Source organism: Buteo buteo, chromosome 1 (assembly GCF_964188355.1).
Source record: "Buteo buteo chromosome 1, bButBut1.hap1.1, whole genome shotgun sequence".
NCBI lineage: Eukaryota > Metazoa > Chordata > Aves > Accipitriformes > Accipitridae > Buteo > Buteo buteo.
Window position 1 is genome coordinate 16613627 of NC_134171.1, and position 18421 is coordinate 16632047.

General features: G+C 34.5%; 1 protein-coding gene across 3 annotated transcripts in view; it reads left to right on the plus strand.

The window, feature by feature from the left end:
- CPEB2 (cytoplasmic polyadenylation element binding protein 2) overlaps nt 1-18421 on the plus strand; it is a 55996-nt gene that overhangs the window by 16772 nt on the left and 20803 nt on the right. Inside the window, exons 4-5 of one of the 3 annotated variants that reach the window (XM_075023272.1) lie at nt 8025-8075; nt 15046-15069. The exons of 1 other annotated variant lie outside the window; for it this stretch is intronic. In XM_075023272.1, coding sequence (XP_074879373.1) covers nt 8025-8075; nt 15046-15069 — 75 coding nt within the window. The remainder of the gene's footprint in view (nt 1-8024; nt 8076-15045; nt 15070-18421) is intronic. One more of the 3 variants, XM_075023281.1, reaches the window with a different exon arrangement.

An 18421-nucleotide genomic window follows, 5' to 3' on the forward strand; every position in this document is an offset into this window, starting at 1 on the left:
TGTGTAATCAATTGGAAGACCTATAGTATTCAGATAGCATGTAATAGCATTGTAAGATTTACAATGTAAAGCCGAAAGTTTGGGGTTTTTTTCAAGCTGAAAATCTCTACAAAGTGTCAATAAGTAGGTAACATTTAGTTAGCCAGTTAATTTTTCTCCTCTTTAGAGTGGAAGCTGAAATTAAATTTTCTTAGATGTTCTTAAATCTGATATCTTATTTCTGACTGCCTACAGAGAACTAACTCCAGTTTTAACAATTTTATCATTTAAATCCATTATTAAATTCAGTTTCTGTCTATTGTGCATGTTTACAAAACATAACTAAGTAACACAAAGGGTTTGAAACCTGGGAATGGTTGGCCCAGTGGTAACTGCTGTGGACTAAAAGCATGCATATGTCATCAAAGACAAGGTAACTAGTTAGATCATCCCTGTTTCAAAGCATTGTTGCGTCAATTTGCCACGCTCAGGTGGTGACTAATACTTCTTTGGTTATCTGAACCCAAATCTACCATCAGGAAGGATATTAAAAGGTAAAGCTACTGTTAGACATAAAATTAGACAATGCAGATCTTCTGTTACAATATATTGTCATTGGCACCTCTCAGATTCCTTTCTTAAAACCAGTCGGTTTCTTCACTTTTTTCTATGCACATTGACATGACAAATGGAAGTGGTTGCTGCGTTCCCCCTGCCATCTCACTCTTTTCATTTTGGCTTTATGAAGTTTTAGAAGAGTTTTCAAAGGCACAGCGAACACAGAAAAGACCCATTTTTATTTTTATTCATCTCTTCATATTTCATTATGGTACAATAGATGAAAACAATGTATTTCCAATAATAATTTTTCAGCAACAATAAAACAAGACAAAGTTTTAAGATTTTCATAGACATAGACACTTTTGAAAAACTCAGTAAAGTTTCCATAGTTATTCTGTGCTTTCTATGGACATGACTATATGGTTTCAGTCTACAGTTAAGACATATTTTTTTTAACAGTTTCACCATCATACTCGTGCAGTGAAAATTCTGCTAAGTTTTATGTTTGAACTAAAACAGATGGAAGCCATAGATAGTGATGAATTCAAAGGAAATCCATTTTTTTGTTCGAGTGCCAGAGAACAATGCACACGCCAACTGAGTTTAAATAGAGTAATTGTGTGCTGTTATTTAAATTGGTTGATTAAGATTTTTTTTTTCTCTTTGGAACTTATTCTTTCAGCTGAAACAGCCACATTAGTAACAGTAAGACACGAGAAATGTCCTTACTGACTGAAAATGGGAAGAAGAGATCACATCCTAGAATAGCCTTTTAGTTCGTCTTGACCCCTCTTCTGTTTAGTCACCATTAGTTGGCATTTCTGTAACTTCCTAGCAACTTCAACTTTTTTTTTTTCTGCAAACCATGAAACACTAATTTTGTTATTTCAGTCCTTGTGGCTTTTCTTTTCACCACAGAAGATCTGACATTTACTTAAGGACCCATCATATTTGTTTGCAGAACGCATAGGATTAAGAATATTATTGTTATTTATTTGTTGTTCTTACTAACATATAATGTACTTTGTTGTAACTAAAGAATATTTTGTAACTAGAGAATATTTTTATGACAAGTTTTTAAGTAAATCTAAGCACAATAAAACAATGCATCTTTTATATCTGACCACAGCAGTAAAAAGAAAGTCCCTGGAATTTTAAGCACGTGTTTCAGATTTAGCTGCTTACAATATCTGGAGTATGACTAAGCATCTTGTCTCAGATTTTGCACAATGCAGAACAGACACTGTGTGTACCAGTTCACAGCTTTAAGTTTTGCATTTCAAGATCCATTTTAGAAGGAAGTCAAATTGCACCACTTTTGCTTTCATGAACTTGAAAAACTTTATTTCAAGTATGATTCACTGAAAGCTAAGTTTATGCCTGCCAAAAAAATTGTTTATAGATGCATAGTTTCAGCTTCACTTAGACAAAGTTTAGTCATTGCTACAGACATGATCAAAAGAAAGAAGTAATTTTTAACTTTCAATAAGACATTTTTTTCAAGGTAGGTTAATAGGGAATAGATGCTTGACTTCACTAGTCATTGCAGCAGAAGTACTGATCATATTAAAACTAATCTTTCCCATGCAGCTTTCTTGAAATGCATTTCATAATAAGACAATAAGTAATGTTTAAGATTACCCCATCCAATCAATGGAATATAAACTGAAGTTAAAATTAATAAAAGTTAAAATAAATTAATTCATTTTTACATCATTGCTCTTAAATACCCTTTTTATTCTTCCAATAGCTCTTAAAACTATTTTGAGAGACGAATTACAATACTGATAGCCTGAAATACATGGGTATTGGTAGTTTAACTTTTCCAGGCCTACCGCTTGTGTACTTGCATTTTTTTTCCCTTCTCCTCCCCCAAATTCCAGTGCTTCTTGATGTCAAAATGTAGAAAACTTGACTTCTAGACGTTTCAGAAACAGGAAAGCCAATACATTTGGGCTAAAACAGATTATGGAAAAAACTTGGAAGAAAGGTTGTATTTTGCATGGAATATGTATTGGAATTGAGGAGCAGGTGATTTAATGGACTTTATTATCTACTGTTTTAAACATCTTTCTAGTAAAGACTGTGGTATTTTCCATGTAATTTAAGGGCTTGTCTTTTGTAAGGCAAGAGTATTGATACTGTACTCAATTTACAATTAATTTCTGTTTTCTGACAAACTCTCTTATAGCTCTGCAAGCTAGATGTAAGATAGTACTGAACTTGAATTAGCCATAGCTATATTAGTGGGAGTAACAAGAAGGAATATTAACTTTATGTTGAATTTTTCTTGTGTTTCTTTGTGAAGGACAGAATTAGGAAAGTTACACAAATATATTTCTTATATAGCTGGTAATAAATAATAAAATAAAACACTATTATTTGGCTTATCTGTGGGGAAGAATTAACTTGATGCACTTAGAAGTCTGTCTTGCTTTTTCTTGGTTTTATTTTCCCTTTAAATTGGTTTAGTTGACCTTTTCAGCTGTTAGACATCTTTCTTTTAAAAGCAACCTGCTGGTGCATGCTCAGTGAAGTAAAAAGAAAAGCATTAGTGACTCAGCAACACAGTAGAGAACATTTTCTTTCTTTGCATATGGCAACGTTTGTTTTCAAATAAATGTGTTTTATATTGTCTGTTATGAAGCTCTAAGGTTTAAAGTTATGCAATTGCTTCCTAGAGTAATTCAAACTACGCTCAGAAAAGAGTTTCTGAGGCTGAACAAAAAAAGTATGGAAGGAAAAACTTCTCTCTTAGTGATATAAAAGGCTTTGAAATTGTACATACAGATGGTTTCCTCTTTCTGTCATAGAAACTTATGATAAAATAATGTATTTAAGACTGATAGACTGATTTGCCTAAAATAGATCGACTATCAGAGACAACACATTTGCCCTCCTTATGACTTACATAATTCTTGCACAAGCATTTGAAAGTGTAGTATCTAGGCTTTCTGTAACTAGGTGTTGTCCAAACATGGTTTTGTGCTGTTGTCTTAACTACGCTGGTTCAAAAACTGAGCTTTCTGAAACTACTGCAATCCTCAGCCATCCACTGGTTTGTTAAAGTAGTTTAGGAAAAGCTTAACTTGGAAGCTTTTTCTCTCCTAGTCAGGAGAACTCTTGAAAAAAGGAAGATGGGAAAGGAATTTGTGATTATCAGTCTCTTCATTCAACCATTTAAGACTTTAAAAAAAAAAGGGGGGGGGGGGGCTAGCCATGAAATACCAAACTTTTGAAACTGTGAGTCAGCAATGTTTAAAGCGGTTGTTATACTTAAATCTATTCCAAATGTTTTGCTATATGGGGATTCCTCCAACAGTTTAGTTAAATAGGAATAGAAAGTATGCATTTCCACAAGTAGACATGAATTTGCCTTGAAATGAAAAGTGAGTAAGCACAGCTACATCTGTATGCTCAGAAGAAGTTTACAACAAAAATTAAATTTCCATCGCCCATATTGGTAACATGAGATTACAGAAATGTACCTAAAACTAAGTTTGTTACTTTCCTCATAGTTTGGATTAGCAAGACTTTTAACTGGATTTAGTGGATAAACTGGCCCACCAAAATTTATTTGCAAGCTTTTTATTTTTTTCTGTCCTTACAGAAGAACGCATTGCAAGAAATACATACCAGGCAGTTCTGTTAACATTAATCACATTTAGATACAGAAAAGGGGGATAAATTTAACAAAACTCTAGTTGCATAAGAAACGTCAAACATACCTGCTTCTCCTTAGCAATGCTATTTTGAATTTAGCTGTGGTACATGAGAATTATTAATTAATGGTAACGTGATGAAGTTGCAAGTTCAGGTTTGCACAGAGAAAATTTCTATAACATGATACTTCATGATACAGTACTGTAATATTAGACATTGTATTTGTTCCAGATAGCAGAACATTACTAATTTTGAATTCTGTAGAGCTAAGTTCTGTAGACAGTCAGTGAAGTGATTAATTTTCATTTCTCAGGAATGCAATATGTCTTTTATTTAAATATTAGATATTCTCTAACTAATTTGTAGTTGATTTTTAAACTAGTAAAGCATCTTTATATATTACTAAAATTTCTTTTTTAAGCAGACGGAGGCAACTGGAATTTCAAGAACCTCTTTTGAAGAGTTTATATGATTCTAGTTTACTGACATTGAAGTAGGATGGGATTAGATAGGATTTGTGGTGAGGGCAGTTCTTAAAATGGTACTTTTCTTTTTTAAATGCATTGAACAACATGCAGTGAAAATAGGTGACTAGAAAGAAGTATGTGATAGAAGCAAAGTAAATTGTTATAAGATGGTGCTCCCATCTTCTGTATTTTATATAGTGATATATTAAGTGACGTTTCATATTGTATACGGCCATTTAACTAGAATAATCTGTTAAAAAATAGTGTAATCTGAGCTCTATATAAGACTGATCTTGCACCCAGTTCCATGCATGAAGTGTTCCGAATTTATGTATGTCATTAAATTCAGGTGGACACCCCAGAAACACTGCATTTTGCTTCAACAGATTAAGCTGAGGATTAAGAACCTAAGTTAACGTATCAAATAGTAGTGATTGTAATTTGAAAAAGCAAGCAAACCTTCCATATTAAAAATGTTTTGAAGGTTGTAAGTCAAAGTACTAGGCAAGGTAGTAAACACAAGTATTAAGTTCACCAGAACACAGTAATACAAAGTATGATTTCATTGAAATAACCATGTATATAAGACTTAAAAGAAGTGTCAGTACAGCTGTATATGTACTGAATACTGAGTTTCCTTTCTAACCCTCAAATCATTCATTATCTGAGCTAGCAAATTTATCTCTGTAACACAGAAAGATTGGGTTTCTTTGAATTTGTGTGATTCATAGGTTTTATGCTGCAGTAGTGGGCCCAGCTCCCTAGTGCACTCTTTCCCCACGACTTAATGAGGAGTGGTTTATTATTTCAACTTCTTCAGTTTGGCAGCTATGTTTCAGATGCCACTTACTTGTGAAGCTATAGGGGGAAAAAAACAAAAGAATGCAAAACCAGAGTTGTAAACCCAGAATTTACAATCTTCTAAAACAGTTTTCCTCTCCAGGTGTTGGCACTGGTGGGCTTCTCTCTCCTGCTAGACCTTAAATCTGACCTCTTTTTCTGTAGTAATTGCAGAAAAAATGTATCTTTTGTCTCCCTTGCTGAATAGGAAAAGAAGATAAATGTTTACAGGCAAGGAGAAAGACTGTGTCGCCACAGACTCAAGGAGGTTCAAGATGAGATAATAATTTCTCAAAATTTTTTCTCTTACAGCATTCTGATTTGCAAGAGACAGCTCACATTGTTGGAAGTATTTCTATAGCACCATATGTAAACATGATGGTGACAGTAAATAATCTTGTAAAATCCTTGCTGTTAGGCAAATGAGTATTACCTTTATAAACCAAAGAAGTAAAGCAAAGTGACTTGTTATACACCAGGCTGAGCAAACCAGTGGCACCTCCCAGATTGCAATTTAAGGATGCCTTGTTCCTAATTCTTTTCCTATTATACCAGCATGCCTTGCTAGAAGGGCAGAATATTTATAGTTTCAAGAAACATTAGGTATAGTTGTAAATGTTCAGCATGACAGAAAAAATTGCTTATACGTTATACCTTGAAGATAAGTAACGTGAAGACAGAGGCTCCTACAAAGATTTTTGTTTAGTATCTTGCCTAAGCCTGCTAAAAATTCTGTAGAAGTTAGAGAAGACAGCAGAGTCCTTTTGGGTGGCATTCATCAGCCTTTTTCCAGGAGGCTGCACTTGCCCTTCACCGCTTTCTCCACACTTTCAAATTCCAAAGCAAATTGTTCCTACCTAATCTGTAGGTGTTCTGATACCATCCATTCTTATAATAATGAAACCTGTGGGAAGAGAAATAGTATGTGGCTGTATAAAAATCTTTTTGCCACAATGCCTGTAAATAATAAGGCTGAATAAAATACCCTAAATGATCTTAATCTTGCTATTTTGAAATTTTGAGTGTAAGAGTTCATAATGTGTATTTTTCCTATATTTTTGGTAGAAAATTATCAAGTTGGTTTCCTAAAGGGGAAGAGCAAAACTTAAACCCTATTACTTACAGATTTTCAGCAAAAAGGTTTTTTATTTATCCCCAAAGGTGTCCCTTGAGACACAGAACTACTATTTTGAGACATTTCGTCTTGCTGCTAATCACATGGGTTTACCAACAGTAGGGGAAAAATAAAAAAAGAGTGTATCATAGGAATCGTTAGACAACCTTAGCATATGGATTGCTGATTTTATTTTCTTTCTTTTCTTTTTTTCCCTGTGTTTCTTTTTAGAGTAAGCCTTATTAGGGTGCGACAGTGTCTTACTAATACTTACATCTTGCAAGCCTTCTGCACATATATTCCCCTTCAAACCTGTGTGAGTTCTGAACACCCATTGCTTCCAGACTGGTTTCTTCTTTATGCCTCCACAAACATTCTTGTTTCCTCCAATGCTTCCACAAACATTCTTGTTTCCTCCAAAAGATTTAAACGTTTAAGTTACGGTATTTTTTTATATATGCTTACGGACTATAAGCAAGCAAGTATATCTGAATAGGAAGATAGATGGAAATGTAGTTTTTTGCACATTAAAGCAGACTTCTTCCAAACACAGCAGCTGTTGTAAATGTCTCTCTAGGTCAGTGTGTGCTACTGGTATGTTTGCAGCTTCCTGTAAACAGAAAACGTCTCATTTAATAAAAAGGAATTCGTAGTGAACAGACACTTCAGCTGTGCATTTTAAACCATTCGTTTAACTATTAAAGTATAACATTCCACCAATGTAGTAAAATGCAATACTTGAAAAATTCTAATGGCAGAATATGAGGTTTTCATGTAATTTTTATTCAGTATAAAATATTGAAAATGTTATCTATCATATTCTTTAATTTTGTTAATTCTGTAGATAAACCAGTACTCTAGTTTTGCCAGACTTAATGAAAAATACTACATACAATGGTTGTATGTAACACACCAAGATACAGTCATAAATTGGTTAATAAAATTTTAATGCCTTAATTCCTATTAACATGATTTTTCTTAAATTGATTCAGTAGAGAAGCACTAAACTGTAGAAATGCCACTCTGTTAAGCAATGTGCATAGTACAGTTATTCACAGTCACTATGAAAGAGAAGACTAAAGCAGTCAGCACTATTTCTGGGTGTCGTGAAACAAAAAGTGGCTTTATCCTATTGGAGCTGATCCCAAAGCACATTGCAGATCTTATGACCAGAGAATTAAGGTTAAGAAGTCTGTTCTTGTCAGCTTTAACTTGGGTCAAGGGTATTGTTGGTTAATGTGCTTGGAGTTAAATATTAGCTCTTTATTTCCCTTAGGCAAACTGGAAATATAGTTTATATTTAAATTCTAAGCAGTGATTTTTCATTATTTTTTCTAGCATAATAGCTAAAACCTCTGCATTTGTTTTGTTTTGTTCTTTGGTTTTTGTTTTCTTTTAAGGTCGCTTGAGTTATCCACATCCAGGGACTGACAATCTTCTGATGTTAAATGGTAAGTGCTAATCTTATAACAGTTTCTAATTATCTCTAGCTTAGCTTAAATCTGACATGTTGGTATAAAATTATGCTATTATATTCTGTTATTGAATTACTTGCCTCTAGTCTTCAACACTGATGGGACTGTTGCCATTTTTCAGACATGAATGGCAAGAGCTAATCTTGCAACAGCCTTTCATTATATCTAGCTTATTTGAAATCTGAAATGCTCATAACGATGTACTATTCTTTTTTGTTCTCAAGCAAACCGGTGGCATGTTCTCCAAAGATCTGCTAGAAATCTATTATACAGAAACAGGAATTAGAAAAATAAGAGGGCCAGAAAGGCATGTTTTTCTATCTTGTGTAAATAATGTGAAGTAGTGTTTTATTTTTGTTGGGTTTTTTGGAACTGGCTTTGTCAAGTAAGTTTCTAACTGCGAAATGTGCTGAAGTTAGAGTTCATGTTCACGTTCCTCTCCTAGTAGGTCAAACTTCATGAACATCTGCTACTCAGTGAAGGCATGAACTTTAGCCTTTGTTCAAGGCTAAAGAAGGAAGCAAAGCTTGGTAATCCATCTAAGTCAATAATAAATCGGCGGGGGTTGCACACAAATGTTTTCTACATTGGGAAAAATGAGAGCTGTAATGCCACAGCTTCTCTAGATCAGAAGACATGGAAGCTGTTGTGCATGAAGCAAGTACACTTTGGTCTTTGACTTGATGGGTCTAGACATTACCAGTAAAGACCTAATTATTAAAAAGTACAGTCAGAATAGTTATTTCAGGTTTGTGGTTCTGTGAAGCTCTTTTTTTTTAATTGCCTTACCCTTCTGCACAGTCATTTACATTTGCGCAGATGGATATAAAATGTAAGAAATATCTAATTTGCCTTGTGTAACACTGAGTAAACAGTTAAAATTTTAAAGAAATTCAGGTTAGCTTTATACCTAGTAAAGGAAAATATTGCACAAGAGACATTTGAAGAATTAGGTCCTTTGGTATTGAATAGTTCTTTAAGATAATGGAGTAGCTTGAAAAGTGAAAATAGCTACTTAACTATTGAAATAAAATTAGTGTTTAGCCCACACAGGCCATAATCCTGATTCCTGTACATTGAATATCGATGTGCTTGATATTACATTTACAACAGTTAACTTTCTGTATTTGACTGCAACTGTAAGGCCTATTCTGCAAGCTGGTTTGTTCAGGTAGTATATTTGCAATTGTCATTATCTACTGATTTATAATGAAGTGTTGGATGGGAAGGTATTAAAAACTAAGCAGTCTTATGAGCAACTGTGAAATATTTCAATGCTATCAGTGTAAGAAATTCATATAATTTTAATTCATTTGTTTTAATACTTAGAATGGTGAGCTGCTCTCTTTAGAGTTTTGCATGCTCAAAGAGCATGTGGGAAGCACTGTTACACTATGGAATATCTAGGAAAAAGGGGGATTGCTGTTACCATGGATGTTGGAAAAATGCGTCTCACTGGTACCAGTCTATCCTGAAAACCTCTGAAAATAGAGCTCGAATATGCACTGAAGAATATCTTGTTTGTTATTAATGCTGGTGGGGTTTCTACTGTAGTTTGGAAGGTAGCACTTAATGTGACTGCTTTCCTCTTTGAAAGCTACAGTATTATTTCCCACCTTCAATAGGTGGGATAAAAATAACAATTTGAGTATCTAAAAGGCAGGTGCTGCAACACCTAATTTTTAGGTATGCCTTTAGAATTTAATTCAGAGCCTTGGTTTAGACACCTAAGCTCTACCGTGTTCCTGGAGAAACTGGTGTACCCGTCAGTGCAGTCCAGTGCAATCATGTATACCGTTAAGAGCCATTTCAAGTTGGAGAGTCTGAACTGCAGCTCCTTGCAGCTCGAGAGCAGAAGCACTGGGAACAGCTTCTGGGACGCTCCAGCAGCTCAGACTCTGCACAACTTTTCTTTCTTAGCAAGAATTGAGGGGCTTCCTCCAAATGTGCGGTAATGAGAATTACAGCTTGAAAACTTGCTGATAAAGTTGTCGACTTCAGTTTCCTTCTCTGCCTAATAGGATTCAGGCTAACATTTCCCTGTATCCCTGTAATTGGTGCCTTGGGGGGAGGAATAGGGAAGAGAAGAGTTGGTAATCCAAAGACCCACATTTGTCCCTTACTTTCTCAGTAAGTGTTGTAGTTGCTACAAGAAGGAGCAGGAATACCAGACCTTCATGAAAGAAAGGCACCATTTTTAAGGATCCTGAGCCCATCTGTGTGTGCACTAATACTTAACACTAGATCATGACCCTCACTGGATTGTAGTTGGCTTGATTTTAGTGGACTGGTATCTCTGGATCCCAGTAAGATTCTGACATAAGCCAGGCTGGAATTCCTCAACCCTTTTAAGACTAAGCACTTCTAGATAAAACTTACTTTCAGCTAATATTTCCTCTTCTTAAATGATAGATCTTTTCCAGCTCATTTAAAGTATACTTACTGAACTGTACCTAATATTAATATTTACAGTTTTCATTATTTAAATTAATGAAATGAAAGCTGATTTATGTGCTTTAATAAATTATATATGTGATAATTATATATCTTTTTCATCTCAAGCTGTAAAAAAAGCAGTGCATTTTTAATGACTGTTATCTCTCAAAAGTCAAAAAAAGATACTTCAGAATGGGTTTACCTGAGTACATGTTTAATTGTCAACTTAGAACCTTTCTGTAGCAAGTCGTAATGCAAGGGGCCAATTTGTTGGGTTGTAGGGTGGGTATTCCCCATTATAGGCTTCACCCCCCATTTATAGTTTTAATGCATTGAATTTTTTTAATGGCTTTTGAAACATAATACACCATTTGATTAGTTTAGCAATGCTGTATTAGACTTTCCATCTTAAAGATACTATAGCTGGTTGTGCTTCTAAAAAGAGGTGGTTTACTTCAAAGAGAAGTTATTAAACTTCCTATAAGAGGAATTGCTGAATGAGTTTCTGTAGTCTGTTAGGCATGGCAAACTTGAATTGTCATAATGAACTCTTTCACCCTTAAAATTTATGAAGATGTGATTTCTAAAGAAATCTTAATAGAATTTAGGCACCCAGATCCAGTAGAATAAAATGGGAATTAGGCACCTACCTCCTTTAGTCTAGACTCTTGGGAATTTTTTGCCATAATTGTTTATGGATTTCTTATAATGACAAGTATTAATGAAGAAGTCTTTATTACTTCACTGTCACCATTTGATCAGTAAATCAGGAATGTTAGTGATAAATAGTATTTTATCTTACTTTCCATCATAAATTTCATATTTATCTTTAAATACAGGAAGCTTGCATACTAGTTTTTCCTGTTATACCACATAATATTTTGAATTCAGCTCAGCTGTTCAGTTGAGTTACTTAAGTATGTATGTATTTGATCTCTGGTATATTTGAAATACGTGTCTGAATAAAATAGAAATGATACGTTTACTGTCTGTGTGATAGCATTGCTCACATAATGTGCAAAGTTACATTTATATTGTCTTGATGTTAGATAAACATGCACAAAAAGTGTATTTACTTCTGTCTTTCATATATCTATCTCTGGGCTGATTTAAGCTGCAGAAAGGGGGATATTAATTTTTTTGACAGGTTTAAGCCTTAGTATGCAACTTCAGGGATATAGAAACAGAAGGTTTTAACTGTAAGGGAATGTCTGTTGTATATACAGCACTCTTAATGTTGGAAGGTTTCAATGTTATTGAACTTCATTTTTATTGGGCATCATTATACTTCTTGCATGTGTTGCCTCATTTATATTTTTTAGAATAAAAGTATATCTCTTGTTCTTTCTCACTCATTTGAAGCCTTTCAGAAGTTTTGGCTAATTAAGATATCCAGCTTGATAGATTAAAAGATACAAAAAATACTTCTGTATGACTTATTCTTTGAACAAGCTCAGGAAGGAAGGAAGAAGTTTAATCTCTCCTTTTTGTTGTTGTTGTAAATCAATTATTTGCCTGCAGTGTCTGGCCTTTCCCAAAGGGCTGTCTCCCCTGCAATTATTTATCTAAACATATGCACTACTTATGTAGAGAGAGAGAGAGATATATTAAATACATATATATAAGCACTATATGTATAGCTAAATCTATAAATAAATATATATAATGTGTATATTTATACAGACCACATGCTCTGTAAGCATATGTGCTCTGAAAGGTGTAAAACATTATGTGCATGTTATTTTAATAAATATAAATACTTCTGATTGAAACTAATATCTTCAGAAAGAATAATCTCTGCTTACAATGTACTAAAAGTTTGATTCAGTGGAACTGTTTTCACAAGTAGTATCTGGCCTTTGAAAGAAGTTCTTATATATATATATGTATATATATGTGACATGGAGAGATTAAAATGCTGAAGTTTCATGAAGATAGGATATGTTTGCTTTAACATCGTATTTTTAGTAACAGTAAGACTGTACGTACTGTTATTAAAACAACTTATGTATAATATAACCACTGTGGTCTTAAAGTCTGGATAAAAATAGGAAAAAATAATGAGTTTTGCAAATCCATACATTTTGATGTTAATGATGACATTTATTGCAGCAGTGCCTACAGATTGTCTTAAGAATGGGATCGCATTTTTCTAGATGCAAAGTGGCAGAAAATCCCTGCCCAAACCTGTTTACAATCTAAATGGAAAATACAGATAAATATCAGGGATGGGGGTTTGCCATAGAAGTAAAGTAAATAATGTGACAACATCAAGTACACTTATTTTCCCATTTTCTCTGATTTCATTGTTTTGCTGAAGCAAAGAATACACATATAACTTTGGTACATCATTGTAATTTCCACATATATATAAAATACTGCAGCAACTACCCCTTTAAGCTGAATTGCATTGGGGGTTTTTTAGCATTTTAATAGCCCTTTTGTGTTTCTCCTTAAAGTGACTGTTTATTTTTAAATGCACAAAGAAAAACAGTTCAGGTGTTCTGTAACAGAATATTTTTATGCATATCAGCTTGTCTTAACTGTGAAAATATAAGAAAATAGCTGAGCTGGTTTGGTGGGCAGAAAGGAGCAGAAATGGCAGAAGAGAAGAAAAATTACTAAGGCTTTTGCCAAAAGATGCTTATTAATATGCATTTGTATATTACTCTGTGAGAGAGAATATGGGACTGCAGTCATTGCTATGGATGTGATGCACTGGTGTTTTCCCTGGTTACTCTAGTTTTATTTGTGGGGGAAAAAAAAAAAGGCATACAGGGGGTTAGACGAGGGCTTAGTGACGCTACTGCTAATGCTATGTGGGAGTCACTTTGGCCGAGAGTCAGAAAAGATTCATACACGCTGCAACACTGACATAGAACTGCGTGTCTTCTAAGTGCCTGACTCCAGAGGAAAACAAGCCTGAAGTTTGGCATTAGTCTCCCCATGCAGCAGCAACTAATGAAAGAACTAATCACACAGAAGTATGCATTATGTTTTGTGGATTCTACGTTGACGTGGGAAATCTGAATTTAGGTGTTTCCAGTTGGTTAGAGACCCAGGTCTCTTTTGGAAAATGGGCTTTTCTGGTTTGGCTTGCTAATAGGAAATTGGAGGATCTGAGAAACTTTAAGCAAATGACTGTTCTCATCAATAGTAATTCTTTCAGATGAAAGAAAATAAAATTGAAAGTGAGTTCGATGCAAGTTGGATAAGAATATGATGACTGCTGTGTAAAAAATATCAACAGTTTTAATGGAGAAAAAACAAGGGAGAGAGATTTTCAGAATTCCATAAGCAAATCACTGAATTCCTAGTAGGAAAGGATCAAGAAAAAAAGAGAGAAAAGAATGCTTACTAAAAATTTTGAAAAACCCCATGCAAATGAACAGAACAGTGAATGACATTTACGAATCACTGAGTTTATGAGGCTGCATATATTTCAGTGTCCCAGAACCACAGTTGCTTTTTAGGAGAGATGTATGTATGGAGTCCTAGTAAAATCTAAACAGTAATGCTGAGATGCAGTGATCTTTGTTCATAAATGTTGCTATAACATTATGGTTTATAGTAGTATTTTCTATTTGGATATTTAACTACAATGCTGTAACGATTAATCTCTCTCAGATACAAAGTCTGTGAAATGGGAATAGAAAATACTCTGTGGAAATGTAACTAAGAAATTACACACAGTTTAATAGTTTTTGTATTAGTAATCTGTCTATTTTTAGTTTCCTAGCCTTCAGGCAGAGAAGCAATCAGTATGGTCTTCTGAACAGTAGCTATAAGCGTGATCTCTTTAAGAATCTTGCAAAACTCAAAAGTTAGGAAAGTCTTGGGTTTACTTGCAGTCTGTCAGAAATTGTTGCTTTGCCTTTGTGCAGTGTTTTTGATACAATGCTATTTCTTGTGACTTGTGCCCTGATTTTGTTTGCTACCACAAGGAGTCTTTTGTTTCAAACAAAACCTTGCGGTTAATTTTCTGCTAGGTCTTTTCATGAAAAAAGAAGGTCACAGCTTATAGCATTTGTATTGTCACTGCAAAGGACTGTACAAACTGTTCCATGGACCAGAATGTTTCGGTGATTAATTTAATGCTTGCTACATGTTTTTAAAGTAGTATTTTCCTTTTTTACAATTTCAGTGCCCTGTGTGTTATTTAGACACTTGTGTAAGGTACCAATCTCATTTGTGAGGATGAATTACAAAGTTACCATCATTTACGCATCCATAACTAACATGAAGTTAAGATCAAATATAAAGACATGTTGAAATATTTTAAAGTATGTTCTTTACAGCTGGTGCTAACATCAATTTAGTAGTAAAATAGTATGGTATTTAAGTGAGACTTTAGTTTAATGCATTCTTATCTACGATTATCAGTAGCAAGTACCGATGCAGATTTTTACTTATTGCTTACCCACATAGTTCTTTGTATCTTAAATATTTTAATATGTGGGCATGATACAGCTATTTGACATTTTACAATTTGTCCTTTGTTTGCATGCAGCGAGGAGTTATGGGCGAAGACGAGGTAATTCACTTCTGTTTGTTACAGTACAATTAATTCTGATGGAGCTGTTACTGATCATTATGATTAATTAATCGAGACTGTTGATTGTAAATGCTTATCTGCATGTTGTTTTAGTTTGGGGAGGATGGATGGTGTGAGGGAAGGAGCAGTGGAGTCTGGATTGTTATGATCATTGATCTCTTTTTAGAGTTTGAATTACAAATCCTATAATCAGTTAAAACACTGTAGTTCCAATCATAATTTAGTTCGTGCTAATGGCTACTGCTTGCAGTCGTTACCCCCTTTAAAAATACACAGTTTGCTAGTTGTTCTTCTAACTCATCTTCTTTTGCTTCTGTAGAAGTGATAGTGTACAGAGTAAAGACTAAAAGCCTTTCATAAACTTAGCAAGAAATCTAGTAGACAACTCTTTGAAATAGTAAACAGATTTTTGTAGTATAAGCCAATGTATGCTCACTGACCTTGGAAAAGCTATACTGATTTAACTATATGAGGATGTGACGTGTGGTTGTTATAAAGACCACGTAAAATGTGCAGCAAAAACATCAAGATCTTTGATAGCTTCCAGTATTCACAGCATTACACGTAAGTTCATGTGTGTCTCTCTTGATCTCTGCATTGGTTCATAACTGATTGCTTGGTAGTCCTAATGTAGAGAGGAATGATGATCATGGTCAATGTATGTGGCAGTATAATCGTATTTTGACAATTCCTGGCAGATTCTGCTTAATTCTTTTCACTGTCATAAAACAAAAAGAAATAAGTGTTTAAAAGGACTTATCCTTTTAATTCACAGTCATCAGGAGAAATGTGAAAGTGAAGAGGAGGGAGAAGAAAGTATTAGGAGTCATACAGAGCATGTTACTCTAAATGTGTTAATCCATTGTCCTCTATGTCATCTTAGTTCTCTGAGGAGCTACAGTGCTTTTGGTAAACCTTTACCCACATTAAAGTAAAACTGATCTCTCTGGTATCACTTCAGAACATGTTCTGATGGTTTAATTTGTACTGGGAAGAGAGCCTTGGATTCTCATTGTTCTTTGACTTTAACATTGGTCTGTGGATAAAAAATAAATTAATTATGAGGTTTATTCTTTAATTATTCCCCCCTCCATGTACTTGCCTATATTGTAAGGTGGAATTGTCAAAGAAGTACTTTTAGAGAAACACAAACATAATTTTCATGGTCCAAAGAGACACCTTCCTTAAGTATAAATTGTGTGTTGTTTTTAAAAAAACAGAACAAAAACTGAACCCCCAACACACACACTTAAATGCTTTTGTGGCAATACTCTAATGCCAATAGGTTTATTAAAATTGGCATGTTTTTAAGTCACGTAAGTTTCTTTTTTCCTGCAGTATAGAGACTTGCAGAGGTAAAGAGCAAATCTGTGTGCTTTTTATAAAGATAACCCAGCTAAATTACAGTCATTTTAGATTTAAGATGTTAAGAATAACTCTCATATATTAACTTCCTGTTTCTCCCTTGCTTCCTCACTTTTCTGCCCCATTGAGCACCAGCTACATGCTTCCACTTTTAAAGGCACTCTACTTATCTGTTATCTAGCTGTTGAATGCTTCCTTATGATAGCAAGCAAGGATGCCATCACTTGCTCCCCAGTAGTCATATTCTCAAACGTGCGTATCACCATTCTTAATGGAAGGGAGGAGCCTGCTACAGCTTTCTGCATTTGTTGTACTCCATCAGATGCCTACTTAAGACACAAATGTGAAATGCCACCATAAATATGTTGTAGTTACAGTCTTTGTTACTTAGTACAGTCCTGTGGTCCTGCTTTTATTTTGTGATCCTCGTGACATTTTATTATGTTTGGTTGTTTTCTATCATCTTGTGTTTTCATTCAGTATTCTTGATGTACTATTTTTTTTTTTATGGATTTAGATACCAAATCAGGGTCATTAGGCATTACCACAACGTAGGTCATTGGTCATGATGTTTGCTGTCTGTTCTTCAGCCTTGTCTTTAAGCACTTGATTTTCACGTGGTCTTCTGGAAGTGAATGGCTTTCATGCTGCTGTCACCCCTAGCTGATCAGCACAGTGTCTGCAAGTGTTCCTATGGGGCTTTCCTGGTAGTGTTCCCCTGAGAGAGGATAAAAGTTAGACTGCAGTATGGCTCACAGCTAAGGTACTGCAGTCTCAGCTGTCAGGGACCTGCTGCTCCTGTGTATGGATTTGCAGTGGGTGAATCTGGAAGAAGTTGGCTGTTTGAGATGGAAAATTAACTTGCTTCCCAAAAGTGTGCTAGGTTGTTTTTGGTTTTGTTTGCTTGCTTGTTTTTGGAAAGCAGTTGAATTAATTATTTAAAAAATGAGCAAGAGAGAAACAGGAAAAATTGCACTTCAGAAGAAATGGTGATGTGGGGTATTTATTTTGCTTCACAAAAGTGTTTCTTTTTGGGCTCTTTGCAGTTGAAAGACTGACTTCTGAATTTGAAACTTCATTAATCTTCATGTTGCTAATCTAAAGCAGTGAAGGTTTGAATAAGCTAAGATGCATATCCTGACCTTCCAAGTCTTTTCATTTTGGAGTTCTCTAAAATTTGTAAATATGAAATAGGGCGCAAATAAGTGGGACACAATTACCATGCTTTCACTCCCTCCTGCCATCTATACATCTGTTTTGATCAGTTTGCATTTGCAAAGCCATCCTGTGAACTTCTCAGATTTTACACTTGCTTTTCAGGGTAACTGTAATCTTACTGCAGATTGCTACGTGTTAGGAACCACCACAAGGCTTCCCTCCAAAACTGTGGTAAATTTGAGAGTGAGAAGGCTAAATCAGCACTGTGACTCATTTTTCCAGTGTTACATTTTGCACATTTATTAAAATTCTCTTTTGCTTTCTTAGAAATTAAATCTGTTCTTACATTATCAGCATCAGATAGCTTTAAAAGAGAAGAGAAAACATACCTGTTTGGAACTTCGTACTGTGTACATGTTTTTTCTGTTTCCCTCTGTTCAGTTAAAGTGTAAGATTTTTTTAGACATGGAGTAGTCATTCAGGTGATGGAAGTTACCAATTTAACTTGAAGCTAAACCAAAGGCAGACTAACTAAACTCACTTAAGCAGCCCTTAATATGATCTCTTCATAAATAAGACCCTTTATTTAAAAACAAATTACTACTTTCCTACTGGATACAGCAGAGTAACTACAGTATAATGTAGTGTGAAGTATTATGCTTAAAGTGATGTCAGCTTGCAATCTTGAATTTCCTTTTTGAAGTTTAATACATTTTTCATTTTCTTAATTTTTCTTTAAACTAATATGTACTTTTCTAATACTGTGGTATTTTCATTTTTACTTTCCAGACTGCTATTACCCCATTCC